We start from the raw sequence: 18015 nt of genomic DNA, 5'->3' as shown, positions 1-18015 counted from the left end.
AGGTTGCTTCATCAGGAAAGAGGAAAGGAGAGGGAAAGACGAAAGGATGTGGATTTTAAGGGAGAGGGTAAGGAGTCATTCCAATCCTGGGAGCGGAAAGACTTAACCTCAGGGGAGGAAAAAAAGGACAGGTATACATTCGCGCGCGCGCACATACACACACCCATCTGCACATATACAGACACAGGCAGACGTATCATTATATATCCCCCTCGCCCCCCCCCCCCCCCCCTCTCCCCTCAATTTTGGAATCATTGATGCCACTACCATTTTCCTGTCTTCATTGCTTGGATTTTTATCAGATTCTTCTTTCTTTCCCTCTTCACCCCATCTCTCACTCCAGTGCTGTTATTGTTCGTAGTTCAAATCTACATTCCTGTAATTTGTCTTTAATATTATACTAGCCAGGAATGAAAATCAATCATGGTTTTTTTTCCCTTCACTCTTTATACCATAGTAATTTCTAAATGATGTGTTCTATATTAGATGTAATTTACAATATGTATATCGACTCTAATTTTGCAATGTTCAATAAATAAATAAATAAATGTACCACATTGCTAACTGGCATTTGGCAGTCAAGGAGTACGCATTGTAGTGCAGCTGTTGTAGTTATGTGGCTTCAATCAGCTCCAGTATATTCAGGTAAATAGGGTCAGACATTAGATACACATTTCCTACTCTTCCACTAGAAAATTTGTATTGTAAGCTGCATAAAAGTTATATGGGTTTCACGCATCTAGCAACAAGTTTGCTCTTGGATGCAGAAATTTAAATATTACTTTAATGCTAATACAGTGCAGTCAGACTGTGCACTATAAATGTAAATATCTGTATTTATTTGATGAAACTAATGTGTATGTCTTCTGATGTTATAGTTAACTACACACAATCAGTTTGCCTTATTTCATCACTGCATTGTGTTAACTCAGAAGGGTGATTCATTGGTGTGGCCATTGTATCCATCTCTTTACAGTAAGTGTATGATTTTTCAGTTTTGTCCCTCAGTTGCTGATAAGTGTGTTTTGCAGGGATTCCCAGGCTTTGGTTTTGGAGATGGCCTTCACATGTCATTTGGCATTGGTGCCTTTCCCTTTGGTATCTTCACATCTACCTTCAATTTTGGTGATCCTAGACCTAGTGCAGGTGAGTGATAGTGCGTCTGCACACACTAACAACAACTCTTAATTCAAAAATTGAAGTCCAGTTGTAGAAAAGTATGTAGGAACTGTAAAGACTGGCCATACTAATGAATTTCAAACTGTTTTTTTTTTTTTTTTGAGATCACATTAGATTCTGCAATGTGTTTCCAGACATATTGATTCACTCTTACTATTTTGTTGGTAACATATTGTACAATACCACATTCATTGAGGCTAATGTTCCATCTCTCATCAAGAGTTGCCTGCATGCTTTCGTAGAGACTTTTCAACCTCAAACCATACAACCCAAATTTACTTACTCTGAACGCACTAGAGAAAGAAACTAATGAGCCTTAGATGACAGTTGTGCCTCTCTTGAATAGTCAAAGTATGAGAGCAAAGAAATGTCTCAGACACTATCCATAACCAGCTCCACACATGGATCCTAAGACAAATATCATGTGACTGACGATCTACACTTTAGCCATGGAACCCACAAGTACTTGTCGCACCACACTGCAAAACTCCTTTTCAGTTAATCATCACATCTCTGATGATTCTCTGGACTCTGTAGTAGGTTATCTTGACCCTTAGGCCCTGGTGGTCTCTGGCTGCTAGAGAGAACCATAATATTTGGATATTTGGCTTCCGGAATCCCTCAGATACCTGAAGACATGGTTTAATCAGCAAGGCAAAGCTGCACTGAGAGGGGCTAAGGGCGAGGTTGTTGCTCATAGCACCACGGCACTTCATCATGCCTCGTGGATCTGTAAAAATAATTTCTGACATGACCGACAGCTTCACAGTATCAACAAGCAAAGGAATGTGTGAAAAATACCAATCAGAAGAAAGGATAGATTAATAGGACATATGGTAAGACACCAGCAAATAACTGCCATAGGTATCTCACAGCACGAAAGTCATAATTACCCAGTTGAAAGAGCACACAGCTCACTTTAGAAAATTATACGATGTAGAACTGGTGCCAGATGATCATGCCACCCTCTACTTCTGACAAAAGTCACGGCGGTGAAGTGGCGGTACATGACAATTGCTTGCATAGAACCAGCACAGTAAAATGACTCAATTTGGAGATGCGAAAGACTGACAGAAAGATTTATTGTGTTGTGATGTCCCCATAACACCGTGAAGTAAGTTGGTCGATTTGCCATTGTATCAACAGAGTCAGTCCAACATGACAGCAAGGAATGGTGTACTATTCGCTGCCAAGTAACATGTCTTGATAAGTGTGATCATAAAAAGATTCTAAGTGACAAGAGCCAGAGATGAGTATCATACCTTGTCAATGGCAGTTGGTTTCAAACTCTACATGAATTGTTGCTGACAGTGAATGTAGATCCATCTCAACTAGTTTCTCCCTCCCGGAGGACACGACCTCATTGTACACACCTATAGTGCTGGTAGAAGTGTTTGCATGCTTCACTGATGGTGAGGACTATGCCGCCTTGGCAGATGCGCCTCATGAAGAATGTCTCTTAAGAATGAGATTTTCACTCTGCAGCGGAGTGTGTGCTGATATGAAACTTCCGGGCAGATTAAAACTGTGTGCCAGACCGAGACTCGAACTTGGGATCTTTGCCTTTCGCGGGCAAATGCTCTACCATCTGAGCCACCCAAGCACGACTCACCCCCCATCCTCACAGCTTTATTTCTGCCAGTACCTCTCTCAAGTTAGGAAACGGGAAGGCTACGTTTTTCCCAGGGAGCTCCTCCAACAATGGTTGTGTACAGGCAGTGCTTGATTTGTGACAGTACGCACTGGTACACCATACCAGTACCTCCAATGAAAAAAATTAGAACCACAGTTTTTGAGATGTGGTACAATAGACCTTTTGCTGTGGCTGAAGTGATGTAAAACAAATGTTGCATTCACACTTTTTTAATGTGTCAGCGCAGTGGTGTGAGATTCGGAGAGTGGGGACCTTGACTTTACGGCCTGGTTCTCAAGGAAGGCATATACCTCTATAAAATAAACCTCAGCCTCGAGGAGCGCTACAATGTTGATGAGGTGAATAGCTGTTAAGTTAAAACAGTCCCTAGTGGGCACCTCAGGGGTACCTACTGCTTCCCCCCTCCCACGCACCCCCTCCTGAGCTTTATAGGTTTGATCAGGCAGGCAGGGCTTTGTCGAAGTTAACATATGTTTCGCTAGCAGCTCTTCAGATTTCCATAGAGTGACATAAATTCACACCTACTCCTGGCAGGATGGGTGTAGCTACACCCACCCAACAAAGAGGACTTGGTTGGACAGTCCACCTGAGAAGTATTCTCAGATTTATAGTAACATGGCACTAGTCTGCTATAACACTTTCATTGTAATCAAGAGAGTAGAGAGAACTTGCGAGAAGATTTCCCATTTTTATATTCACAAGGCTTTGAAGAGTATGAGTACTTAAAAAAGTGTTTAACAACTTCTTAGTGGAACACTTCTAGTTGAAATTGCCTAGTCAAACCACATCCCTAACTTTCTGGGAAGCAAGACTAACCTGTTGTGGCTGAGCTGCATAATACCCTTAACTTCTGTAAAGGCATGGTTACCCGCTCTTATATAATGGAGCTGGACCTGGAGGAATTACTTGAAGAATAGAAAGATATGGTGTGACAGAAATGCAAAACTACGTGAAGAGTGTCAATGGCACATTGAAAAAAATCTACAACATATTTTTCTAATGTTCAAGACTCCGGAATTGCTTGAAGATATTCTAGCAGACCATATCTGTCTTAAGAGTCTACCATTTGTTCCCAACTCAATTCTAAGTTTCAGGTGTCAAAGATTTAGTCATGCCACTATGGCCTTTAACAGGAGGACTGCATGTGGAAATTGTGGAGGCTCAGCTGGTGAATCAGGCAGTCCTTTATCATCTTAATTAAACATGCCTGTTGTGGTTTAAGCCTTTGGTAGCTGTGCAGTTTCACTGACCATCACCTGAAATTAATTTCGTAGGATCTGCCCTTAAAGTGAATATCCAGAAGCTTTTCAAAATTCGAAGGTCACCCACCTTTAATCACATTATCCTACTAGTGGTAACCAGGTTTCTTACAGCCTCTATTAAGGTTTACAAACAGTAGATAGTATAGATATATGCAGAGGTTAATATTTGTTCTCTCTTCAGAAAGTAAAAGTGCATGCAGTACAAATGAAAAGATCATAAGTTGCTTCACAAGAATTTAAGTTAAAGAAAGAAAAAAGTCACAGAACTGTTACCGTAGTTACAAATACACTGAAGAGCCAAAGGAAGTGGTACACCTGCCTAAAAGTGTGTAAGGCCCCTATGAGTACGCAGAAGTGCTGCAGTACGACATGGCATGGACTCGACTAATGCTTGAAGTAGTGCTGGTGTGAATTGACACCATGAATCCTGCAGGGCTGTGTCCGTAAATCTGTAGGGGTAGGGGTACGGGGGGGGGGGGGGGGATTTCTTATGAACAGCACATTGCAAGGCATCCCAGAAGTGCTCAATAATGTTCATGTCGGGGAGTTTGGTGGTCAGCAGAAGTGTTTAAACTCAGAAGAGTATTCCTGGAGCCACTCTGTAGCAATTCTGGATGTGTGGGGTGTCGCATTGCAATGGACATGAATGGATGCAGGTGATCAGACAGGATGCGTACGTACATGGTACATGACGACTGTCAGAGTAGTATGTAGACATATAAGGGGTCCCATATCACTCCAATTGCACACGCTCCACACCATTGCAGAGCCTCCACCAGCTTGAACAGCTCCTGCTGACATGCAGAATCCATGGATTCTTGAGGCTGTCTCCATACCCATACACGTCCATCTGCTCAATACAATTTGAAACGAGACTTGTCCGACAGCCAACATGTTTCCAGTCATTAAAAGTCCAATGTCGGTGTTGACAGGCGCAGGTGAGGCATAAAGTTTTGTGCCGTGCAGCCATCAATGGCACACGAATGCGCCTTCGGCCCCGAAAGCCCATATCGATGATGTTTCATTGAATTGTTGACACACTGACACTTGTTGATGGCCCAGCATTGAAATCTGCAGCAGTTTGCAGGAGGATTGCACTTCTGTGAAGTTTAACAATTCTCTTCAGTCATTGTTGGTCCCGTTCTTGTTTTACCGGATTCCTGATATTCACAGTACACTCATGAAATGGTCGTATGGGAAAATCCCCACTTCGTCACTTCGGAGAAGCTGTGTCCCATCGTTCGTGTGCCAACTATAACACCACATTCAAACTCACTTAAATCTTGATAACCTGACGCTGTAGCAGCAGTAACCGATCTAACAACTTCACCGGACACTTCTTGTCTTACATAGGCATTGCCTGCCACAGCGCTGTATTCTCTCTGTTTACATCTCTCTGTATTTGAATATGCGTGCCTGTACCAGTTTCTTTGGCACTTCAGTGTATTATTCGACTAAACCAAAACACACACACATTTTTATGTCTACTGCTCATAACTATAAAATATGTTCTCTCAGCCTAATTTAAATGAATGGATCACAGACACAAACAATTCCAAAGGCTGAGCTAAAAAGCTAGACTGGAGCTGTACTAAATGAAGATTAAGAGCAGCATGAGCAAAACAACAGATTGACTGAAATGGCACAAGAGTTGGCCTTTCCTCCATAATATTACGCAATTTTTGTTAATTTAAAATAGTTTTTAAATTCAGTAGATCAGAAAGTTCATATTTTATTGTTTATTGAGTTTGTCATTACATTTTATTTGTATATAATGGTAATCCTGGAAATTTACAGTAATTTGGCTGTAATTGGCAATGAATGTGTGGACCATGTGAAATCTTTAATTAATAATATATTTTCAACTAGTTGAGTTTGGTCTAATGTAAATTCGTTGCTGGAAAGAGGAAAATAGCTCTTTAATTTGAAAGTTGTGTTTCCTTCATTGCCTATTAGTGCATCAGATTGTTCTGTATGACTAGATGTATGAATTTTTTTTTTTAAATTGTTGTATCTTTTGATTTTCATTATTTGCGACAAAACTAATTAGTTCATTGTGACCAGAGCAACAAGCTGAATAATAAAGTTTTGCAGGCAAAATTTGTTTCTTCAGTTTTGATAATTAGCATAACATCGGAATTTTGAATCGATAATTTGTGTAAATTTTATTTGGACCATAACATATGATATAGGGGTGTGCTCAAAGTGTACAAACTGCTCCAAAGATCTACAGTGTAGAGCAGGTAGTATAGGGTTTTTAATAAGGAAAGGAAAATTTAAGAGTTGAAAGTTTTGAGATGTATACCCCATGATGAAGATGAGAAAGCTTTCAAAGCTTTGCAACCTGCAACCGGTAAAATGTCAGGCACCAGTGTGATGGCTCCATGCAAACACAGACCAGTGATTCAAGTATGGTATATGCACTTACTAGGGTACCTATGAGGGAGAAGCTACATTGGAACCCAAAATTATTCAGAATCTGTCAACGTTGGACTTGAAACCTCAGCCAGATACCACTGCACACCATCAGAAGCCCACTAAGCTGCCAACTCCATCCATCCAAGCAACTCCAGCCATAAGTAAGGAAAAACTCATACAAAATGTTGTTCAAAATTGAAAGCAATAGTAGCAAAACCGTTGGATTGACAAGCACTGTCCCTTTCTGTTGGTGATTTTACGGTTGAGGACACTGATATCCACATAGAAGAACTGGAGAGCTACAACCATCGCTAATCAGTGGCTCCCACAGGGACTTTCGATTTAAAAGAATTAAGACAATTTCGTATGTACTTGCAAGAAACTTATTTTAAGTTCTCCAACACACATACATTAAGGTACCACACCCTACAGGGAGGAAGATGTTCCTGGAGACATGGCTAAGGGGGGGAGTGGCTGTTTTCATCAATGACAGATGAGACTCCCCTCCCTCTCTGCTCTTACCGTGGCCATACAAGCAGTTGCAGTACAATTTTTCACACCAGTTAAAATCACAGTGTGTTCTTTATGTCTTCTACATTATAATTCATTGGATGTAGATGCACTGACGAAACTCTTCTGAGCAAATGAGGTCATGCACTGGTTAACATACTGGACTCACATTCAGGAGGACGACAGTTCAAACTTGTGTCCAGCCATCCAGATTTGGTTTTTTCACAATTTCCCTAAATCACTTAAGGCAAATGGCAGGAAATGGCACGGCCAATTTCCTTCTCCGTCCTTCCCAGCTCCAAACTTGTGCTCCATCTCTAATGACCTTATTGCTGACAGGATGTTAACCACTAAACCCCTCCTCCTAGAACTCTTCTGGGCACTCCCTCGCCCATTCTTCCTCGTGGGTGACTTCAGTGCACCAATGTGCTGTCAGCCTCAGTTACCATTTGCTCCAGTGGTTGAATTTATCAAGCATTTCATGTGTCCAGATAATATCTGCCTTTCGAACTCTGGTCAGATAACACTTTTCTACAACTAAAGGGTCATTTTCAGCCATTGACCTTTATTTTTGCTCTCCAGTTACTGCATGTTTTGGAAGGTGTGTTTTTTACCTTGAAAACGAGTATGACACCACTTGGAGATACAACATGCTTTGCCAATTTTATAAACCGGTACTAAGTCAACATCTGCCATGTCTTACTCAGACCTTCCTCAAGGACTATTGCTTTCAATATCGCATTGATGATACCTGGTCTGTGTTCAGGAGAATGGAGTCCCCCAAGGCAGTGTACCTAATGCCACACTATTCACAACGGCTATCAGTGGCATCTCCTGCGCTGTCAGGAGCCCTCTACAATGACCATGGATCTTTGTTTGTGGATGACTTCACAATCTTCTTCTGTTCTTTTGGTTTTACGATAACACTGAGGCAGCTACAGTTGGCCATCAGGAGAATGGAAGTTTGGCCAGCCAGTAAAACTGGTTTTAGGTTCTCATCAGAGGAGACTACGCGTGTCAATTTTAACCATGCTTGTTGAAGTTTTAGCCAACCAGAGCTCACAGTGGGAGCAGTATTTTATGTTTCAAGGATAACATTCGGGGACCTACTATTTGATTCGAAATTAACTTGGATCCTGAAAGATCTGCAGGTGAGGGCTTCAAATCATTGAATAATTTGATATGCCACAGTGAAAAGATTAATGGAGCTAACAAATCATGCCTCCTGCAGTTTTAGAGGGCATTCGTCGGATTACAGTAGTAGTGTTTATGAATCAGCCCATATTTTTTCCTTCAAGATGTTAGATGCTGTCGACCATGAGGAATTTGAATATCGACTGAGCGTTGTGGACCACCCCATTTCAGAGTTTGTGTGCAGAGGCTGGTGAACCAGCACTCTGGATTTGGTGGCACCTGTTTCTGGCCGACAAGCCTTGAAAATTTCAGTATTCCCTCAGTTATTGGCAATTAGTGCAGCAGCCCACCCCGACTTTGAGTGGCTGTTCAGGAATCAGCCCCATGCAATCCAGCCATTCGGGATAGGTGTTGCTGACTGTCTCAAGGATCTGAATATATCAAACAATGGAAAATCCACGATGGAATGTAACAATATTAGAGAAGGAAAGCTGCTACTCACCATATAGGGGAGATGCTGAGTCGCAATAAGCACAATAAAAAGATTCACACAATTATAGCTTTCAGCCATTAAGAACTTCGTCAGCTATAGACACACACACATACACACACGCGCACACATACACTCACGTAAATGCAACTTGCATACATGTCTGCAGTCTGAGCCAGCTGAAACCACACTGCAAGCAGCAGCACCAGTGCATGAGGGGAGTGGCAACTGGGTGGGGGTAAGGAGAAGGCTGGGTGGGGAGGGGGAGGGATGTATGGTGGGAGTGGCGGACAGTGAAGTGCTGCAGTTTAGACGGAGGGCAGGAGAGAAGGTTGGGGGGGGGGGGGGGGGTAAGTAGCGGAAAGGAGAGAAATTAAAAGACTGTGTGTGGCGATGAAATGATGGCTGTGTAGTGCTAGAATGGGAGCAGGGAGGGGACTGGATGGGTGAGGACAGTGACCAACCGTCTTTGAAAATGTGTTCCGCTACAGCTGATTTTTCAACCTGTCCCAATCTACAGTTCCTTTTGTGTTCCGTTAGGTGGGTATTAACACTCCTTTTAGTTGTTCCAATATAAACCATGCCACAGCTACACGGATTTTTATACACACCTGGGGTAGCTAAGGGGTGTCGTGCGTCTTTCACCGATCTTAAACTTTCATTAATTTTCTTGGTAGGTCGAAAGATTGTCTCCAGTTGAAACTTGGCCAAAACTTTACCAATACGGTCTGTTATGTTATGAATAAATGGAAGAAAAACTTTTCCAGCTGACGGTTGTTGTTGTTGTGTATTTTCGGACACTTTTCTTCTAGGGTGGAGTGCTCGATCTATTTCCTTGTCAGTGTACCCATTTCTCTTGAAAGCTGTTCGCAAATGGCTTAATTCATCTTGCAAGTAAATTCGCTCACAGATGTTATTAGCTCTGTCCACTAAAGTTTTTATGACTCCTCTCTTCTGCTTAGGATGATGATTTGAATTCTTATGTAGGTAACGATCGGTGTGTGCGTCTTTCCTATATACCTTGTGCCCTAGAGTCCCATCTGCCCGTTTAATAACCAATACATCCAAAAAATTTAGTTGTCCATTACTCTCTTTCTCCATGGTGAATTGTATCCTTGGATTGAAACTGTTTATGTGCACCAAAAAATCACTCAGTTCCTCTTCAGCATGATTCCATATCACAAAGGTGTCATCCACGTATCGATACCATTTCAAAGGGCTTTTCTTGGCCGACTGCAGCACCTGTAGTTCAAAAAATTCCGTAAGTAGATTAGCAATAGCAGGGCTTAGAGGGCTACCCATGGCCACCCCATCAATCTGTTCATAATACTCGTTGTTATATTGAAAATAAGTCGAGGATAGACAATGTCGAAACAAAGCTATTATATCAGTAGGAAACATATCAGCTATGTAAGAAAGAGCTTCGTCAACAGGGATCATGGTGAACAGGGCTACTACATCGAAACTGACAAGGATGTCACTTGGACTAATTGTGATCTCCCTCAGTTTTTCAATAAAATGCATGGAATTTTTAATATGAGTGTCAGTTTTACCTATATACGGTTGCAACAAAGAAGCAAGATATCTAGCCAGCTCTTGAGTAGGAGCTCCAATGGCACTTACTATCGGTCTCAATGGGACATTGGGCTTGTGTATCTTAGGTAACCCAAACAGTCTAGGAGGGTAAGCTTCAGTTTTGCAAAGGTATCTTTTATCTTCTGTAGGAATGGAAGAGCTTTTTATTAATCGCTGGGTAGCACTTAACACTTTCGTTGTAGGGTCCTTTTTCAGTTTTTTATAGGTGGTGGGATCCAAGAGGTCACTGATCTTTCTATGATAATCCTCACTCTTCAGCATGACAGCAGCATTACCCTTATCAGCTGTAAGTACAATAATATTCCTGTCCACATTAATCTCCTGTAATGCCTTCCTTTCTCCTAGGGATAAATTACTGCTGGGTGGCTTGGCTATACGTAATATCCTAGCTGTTTCCATCCTGATTTCATCGGCAGAATGCGGTGGTAACAGACGAATCCCTGCTTCTATATTGGCAACAATATCTTCCGTGGGAATCTGTGATGGAGTGATAGCAAAATTTCCTCCTTTCGAAAGAACAGAGACTTCCTCCTTGGCTACTTCCTTTTCCAACTGCCCCTCTTTTTACTCTGTTTTAACTGCCTGGGGATACATTGAGGATATTTTTTTCTGCTACACCCTATTTTCTGTTTTAGGGGTAGCACTCTGATGAATAAGTGGATGCTATTCCCCTCATCATCACTTTCACTGTTACAGATGGGGTAGGGGGGGGGGGTGACAAAACTGTGAGAAGGATGGCCCTCATTGTGTATAGAGCCCTCGGGACAGTTGCCTTGCCCCATCTACCCACTGACCTGATTACTTCTCTCACTTTATTTTATTGTTGTCAGTCCAACGGATAGCCATTACATTTTTAGCCTTCTCACTTTTACTCTGAAGCCCTGTTTACACCAAAGCACACACAAATGAATGCGCATTCGCTCTGGTTTGAATGCTATGTGCATGACATTGGATTGTGTGCAGGTTGCATTCGCATGTGTTCACTTGTGATTCAGTTGTTCTTGGTTTCAGGACAAACTATCAAAGGAAGTTCACGTCCTCACCGATTCGGCACAATCTTCGATAATAGACACTTGCTTTTCCACAGTGTAATGTTTTTTTCGTGCAAACTGCTGTGATATAGTATTTTGTTGAGTTATTTCGGAGCGACGGCGTGGCTAGATGATACTGCTTTCCTTTTAGTTGAAGAGTACAGACCCCACAGGTGTTTGTGGGATCATAATCCTCATCATAAAAGTATTGCCAGTTGACATTGTCTATACATAATACTCCAGCACATCAACAGTCATTACATAGAGAATATGGAATGCACATTGCAAGTGAATGTGCGTTCACCTGTGCACACTCATGTTCGCTTTGGTATAAACAGGGCCGATACAAATCTCCCTGCCAGAAGGCAATCTTCACTCTGTAACTGTCTTCACCCAAAATTGGCTTCGCATGGTCACATGGGTAGGGCTTCTCTTGCTGTCTTGAACTATGTACTAGCCCAGACCATACACTTTTACTTCCCTTCCAATTATATCTCAGCTGTAGCACCAATATTGCTTTTAGGACATCAGTTTTACCACTCCTACATCACTTTTATAATTCATGAGCGCCCCCCCTCAAGTATACACCAGGTGTGTGTGTGTGCGCGCGCTCACGCACGCCCCCCCCCCCCCCCTTTTTTATATTTGCTTATTAGAAAGTAAAGTTAATTGAGATTATTATTCCAATTTTTTTCTTTGAAATTTAAACTACAGATGGTGTAAAAAAAAAAAAAAAAAATTAAAGCCGTAAGTAGTGGAATTCGAGTGAAATTGGATTTATTGTGTCATTCTTTGTGCAAAGTTGAATATATTGATCATTTTTTACAGTGCAAAGGGCCTGGTAAAGTATTTAAAAAATATAGAAAGTCTATATATATATTTCTATATAAAGTGAATAACTGATGAAGTGCATCCTAACAAAAACCTGAGAAAAGTGTGTCAGAAGAAACAAATCACGACAGAAATACAGGTTTCAGAATTGTGGGCAGAGGCACTTAAAAGGAAGCATACTTCACTGCATGGAGTTTCGATAGTCAACACTAATGACACTGAAAAAGTGGTAGACTTACAGGCTGTGTCTAAATATTGTTCTGCATGTTCCTTGCACAAGAAACGTAATGATGCAGGTAAAGAAACAGAATGGCAAGAAGCTCACAAAGCTGTTTGTAACAGGAATTAATGTAGACTCCAGTGGTGGTATAGAAGCTGTTGGTATGAAAATCATTTTCAGTAGGTCTTCGGAGAAAGTATGGTGTAAGATACACACAGTATATAGGAGCTGGAGACTCTAGAGCTTGCAAGAATGTAGTTGAAAATCAGCTCTATGGAAATGATTGCACTGTTAAAAATCTGGAGTGCTTAGGCCGTATTCAGAAGAAGATGGGCGGACGTCTCAGATGGCTTGTTGCAGACAATAAAGGCAAGCTACTAAAGGATGGGAAGCCATTGGGAGGTAAAAACAGACTAACAAAGAAGAGAACTGACATTCTGCAAGTCTGTTATGCTGCTACAGTTTGAAATAACCTCACTGATTTGGAAAGTATGAGGAAGGTAGTATGGGCTATTTGGTTTCATTACTTGTCAAGAGACACTATACCACAACATGGTCTGTTTTCTAGTTAATGGTGCAAATTTCTGAAAAGCAAGGAAAATGGGGAAGCTTACAGCCATAAAAATAACCTTCCCTTGGAGGTTGCAATCACTATTAAAACAACTTTACAAGGACTGGCTTCACCAGAACTGCTAAGAAAACGTCTGCATGGAAAAATGGAGAACCAAAATGAAAGTGTCAATGCAAAGTTTATTTGGAAGAGATGTCCAAAGACTGTGTTTGTTTCCTATTTGGTAGTGAAGATTTCTGCTTTGGAAGCTGCAGCAGTGTTTAATGAGGGGAATGTGGCAAGACTTCACACCCTCGGCAAGTTAGGCTTTACACCTGGAGTCTTCACTGAGCAGATACTGCAGATCATCAATGAGCAACAGATCATGAAGGTGGAGATTTCAGTAGAGAATATAGAAAAAATTGTTAGCAGAGGAGTTAAAAGAGCTACAGATGATGATGATGATGATGATGATGATGATGATGATGATGAACTGGAATATGGACATGGCAGTTTTAGCTAAGGTATGATTTTAAAAATTTTAAATACTTCATCCAAACTTTAAAATGATTTTTCTGCAACTTAAATTTTTCTCCTTTCAAGAACACATCAGAAATTATTGGAAGGATTTTGTTGATATTTGGCACACCTATTCTTTTACATGGAAGAAATATTTAAAAGGAACAAAATTTTAATCTGGACATTATAATCAGTTTTCTGGTTGATATTATATGGAAAATTTGTCCGTTAAAAAAAAAATGTTAAAATCCAAAATATCATAGAAAATAATACAAATAATTTACCAAAACATTACTGCACTTGTTGTACATTTATTATTTTAGATTACTTTACCATAAAAAAAATTTGCCTGGAAATAACGAAAAAGTGTTACTTAAAATAATAATGTAAAAAAAAATTCAAAATTCTCTCACAGCATTAAAATTCTACTAACGATTCTGTAAAAATTATTTAAAGCATATTGGATACTTATACAGTGTGCAAAATTTCAGTGACATTGAACAAAATATGATAGAGATATGGATTTACGAAGATATCAGCATAAGAGTGCCACCATATTCCCCTTAAAAGGGGGGGGGGGGGGATGTCTTGGAAAAAAGTATCAAAATTGTAACTCTTCATAGACCACTCTGCCTTGGAATGTGCACTTTTGTGAAACTTTGGGACACTTTAAAATTGATTGACTGGCTGAGACCTGAACCTGAACCCTTATGTGAGCACACACTTTTCATCTATCAGGAAGATGATACATGTGAATTCTTTTTAGTAGGAATTACTGTGGCATTAGAAAGCTCATTAGCATTTCATTCAAAGACATTAATAAAGTAAAGTAAAATTAGGTAAATATTTGTGTAGTTGTCTTAATGCATGTAGTAAAGCTGTAAATTTTTAGTTGTAATTGCATTTGTTTCTTTGTATTTTCTAGCTCCTCGTGGAACACCCCAGTTTGAAGAGGAGCAGTTTCTGTCAAAAGTGTTCCTTTGGGTTGCAATTATTTTCATATGTTGGCTGTTGATGGCGTAATATCAGCACTCATGATCACAGAAACCACTTCACGAGAGCCTTCTGTAAAAGTTGTTTAAATTTTTTCAAATATTTATATATGTATAAAGAGAAATATGAAGCACTTTTATTGTTATCAGTTGTCAAATGCTGAATGTATATGTGGTGGTATAACATTTTCTTATCATGTATCTTATATATTATTATGTATATTGTCACGACATAGATAGATAAATATTCTTTATAACTGAATTGCTTGATTTTTCATATCATCTTTTCAGGTGTATATAAATAAGGTGCATATAAATGCAGTGTTTTATAATATTAGCATTAGCAATAAATGGTTGGGAATATGCAAAATTTTGTCTCAAGGAGCTTTTTGTTGAAAGAAGATATGTCATTTTATAGTAGGTTACCATATATCTGCAAGGCATAAAAAACAGAATGGCATTGCAAAGAAAACTGTTCTTTGTTTTCCATTGTAAGTGAAATAATGCTTTTTACTAATAATGAAGTTGCAATCCATTGTGCTACTAGAATCCTAAACTCCATTAAGGGCAGCCATTTATTTTGTTGATGTTGCATTTATTATATGTAGATTATCGAGTGGTGTTCAGTATTATAGAATTTGTAACCCTTCATAAATTGTGAATATTATGTATTTGAATTTTAAATTGGGCTTCCATTACCTTCATATTTTATGCCTTGCTACCAGACTAAGTCAATGGATAGGTTATGTAGAAAGATAAATCTGAAATATATTTGTGCCAAATATTTGCACTTGCATTCCAGACATCACATTCATGTAAAATATATACAGGGCTGTTCAGTTAGTATTCTGTAGATGTATGGAGTAGTTACTAACATTTTAACTGAGACCTTCTTTATTATTAGTCAAAAGCTCCTCCCCCACCCCAGCTCTACTTACACAACCTTTTAAGATAATATTTTCAATTAATATTCTAGCTTGGATAGCTCTGTAGTTTGATGATACTGCTTATAGTAATCATAAATGTCAGATATCATGCTTCATTGCACTAAGTTTCTTTATTCAAGTTAATGCATCCACAACTTTCACAAAAAATGCCTTATATTATTCTTACTGTCACATAGTAAATCCAAGGGCATATAATGTATTGGCCAATTTTAGAAGATTTAGTTCACAATCAGTCCTCCATCAAAAGTAATTGTAGCGTATGCTTTCTTGTACACAATGAAAGTTAGACTATAACCTTTTTTGTGTCCTGTGACGTAACATTTTTATATAGAGGGAAATTAAAGAATAATGAACTAAAATTCCAAGGAAGCTGTTTCTTACCAGGAAAAAGAGCATGCATGTACAAGAAGAGGGCATATCCCGCCATCTCTCTCATAAATATATTTTCTGTGATATATTCATATTCCTCCTCACCCTTGCTTCTTCCAACTGTGGATCAGGACAACTACTGCTATTTATATTTCAGACATCATCTTGTCTTGGTGAGTCCCATAATAAATTAATTTTATTCATTTTGCAGTAATACTTGTGCTATTTTAATCTTTTAGTCTCTGAAAATACTAATAATGTCTGATGCAGTTCAACACCCACTCACTCTTTCTGCAATTCCAAAAACATAAATTTATTTCCTGTTACTTAGCTTGTATACTTTATTCAGTTGTTGTAGCTGTAACTCCTTTCTCTTCCAAGATTCAGACATATGATGCTCACATACATGAGGACAGTATCTTCAACTGAGAGTACATTACTATTACAGGTCAAAATAATCTTAGAAATAACACACCTCGAATCTGCTACACTTTTGCAGTAGTCTGTATTTATGTAGTTTGTGTTGTCAAAATTTCACTTTCTGATAATAAGTGTTAACTTTGTTTCCAGAATGGTTGGCTCAGTCAGCAAACCACACACATCTGATGTGTAATTTAAGTATATGTCGTAACTTTTCATTTGGAATTTATGTTACATTATAAATAATGAAGAAAATAAAAATGTATAATCACAAAACAGTTGAACAGTTAACAGGCACTTCAGTGTGCTTGCAGAGTATGCTGAAAAAATAATAGTTCCACTTTCTGTCACCACATGAGAATGTTGTGCTGAGAGTAGTGAAAATGTGAAAGGTTTCCTGTTTTGACATCAATATGCTGTTTGTCACTTGGTGACACATGTAGATTCCTTTCGGGAAGTGACTGTAGGTGTAATGGTTAAGAAGGGTGAAATGTTCTGCACAAAACACAATGTCTGCTAAGAATAGAAACTGCACTGCAGGTAAAATTATCAGAACAACAGCAGTAGCAGCGCTGCATTGCGGGAATATCACCGAGGAGGCAGCTGTGAAAAGGCCCTATGTCAATAAGTGGACTAAAGAATATGACCAAGAAATCTGAAGGAGCACAGGAGAATTTGGTAGCGCAGCAGGGAGAGGGAGGCGGCCCATTCCCATGGCAGTTGTTGTCGAAGTCTACAACTGACCAAGCAGCACATACCACAAATTCTGCAGGCAGTGCTCAAGCTGTGTCACAGAAATTCTGTCTCCCCTGGTCAACAGTTGAAATGATTTTGTGGGGTATTCGACACTGGTATCCCTGCAAGATTCAGAATGTGCACCAAACGAAACCTCAAGGTAGGCTTTAATACTGTGACTTTGCCCTACATTTTTTTAAATGTGTAGAAATGAATGAAATGTGGCCAGGGAATATTCTTTGGATGAATGAAGCACATTTTACTCTGCACGGTACTGTGAATGCAATATAAATGTTGCACTGGAGTTCAACTCTGCCACATGTACAGGAACAGCCACTGCACCCAGCTTATCTGACTGCGTGGTTTGGTTTAACAAGCTCCTTTTTATTCCCAAAGAAGATTGACTCTTTATGGCCTGTTAGGTGTATGCAGACATGTGGACATTAAAAGACCTCCTTATGCTACATGTGGTCCCTGCTTTGTAGGAACACAACTGTGTCCACACCGCTGCTGTCATGCAAAATCACATGTCACTTTACAAGTGAAAGATTTGCTTCAAGAAACGTTTGGTAACAACCACATCGTCTCTAGGAAATTTCAAGATGTTAGGCCTTCCAGATGCCCTCACCTAATTCCATGTGACTTATGGTTGTGGAGGTATCTGAAAGATCTTGTCTATCAGGGATGTTTCTGAACTCTTCCTGATCTGAAAGATAGCATACAAGACATGTCACTCTGATTACATCAGATATGCTGCGAGCAACTGTCATCCATGCCATGTTATGGATGAAGTATGTTGCTGAATCAGACCGTCCGAGGACATGTTGTAGTTTGTGACCATATCCTAATAAACTTGCCAGAACCACCATTATCACGTGTTTGATCGTTCCTTCCCTTTTCCTACACCTGTACCAATCCCCCAGTGATTACAGTGCCATATTTTCACCTGGTGGCAGAAAATGGAACTCCCCCCCCCCCCAGCATACTCCACAAGCGTACCAGCTTAATGAACATACCTATGATCTTTCAGTGTCCTGCGATGTATACACACTACACTGCAGCACTGGCAACATGCGTCAGTTTAATTATAACCACCTGGTACGTAAAAACATACAGACCACACCATTATACGAGGGCTATCCACAAAGTACATTATGT

General features: G+C 39.9%; 1 protein-coding gene across 2 annotated transcripts in view; it reads left to right on the top strand.

The window, feature by feature from the left end:
- The window catches only part of LOC126474981 (E3 ubiquitin-protein ligase RNF185-like), a 66857-nt gene extending 52209 nt beyond the window's left edge, over positions 1-14648 (top strand). For both annotated transcript variants that reach the window (XM_050102528.1, XM_050102518.1), the window contains 2 exons: positions 1032-1146; positions 14320-14648. In XM_050102528.1, coding sequence (XP_049958485.1) covers positions 1032-1146; positions 14320-14417 — 213 coding nt within the window. In that variant the 3' untranslated portion in view covers positions 14418-14648. The remainder of the gene's footprint in view (positions 1-1031; positions 1147-14319) is intronic.
- Positions 14649-18015: the final 3367 nt, after the last annotated feature.

Source organism: Schistocerca serialis, chromosome 1 (assembly GCF_023864345.2).
Source record: "Schistocerca serialis cubense isolate TAMUIC-IGC-003099 chromosome 1, iqSchSeri2.2, whole genome shotgun sequence".
In the NCBI taxonomy this organism is placed as follows: Eukaryota; Metazoa; Arthropoda; class Insecta; order Orthoptera; family Acrididae; genus Schistocerca; species Schistocerca serialis.
This window is presented reverse-complemented; position numbering and strand designations above follow the sequence as displayed.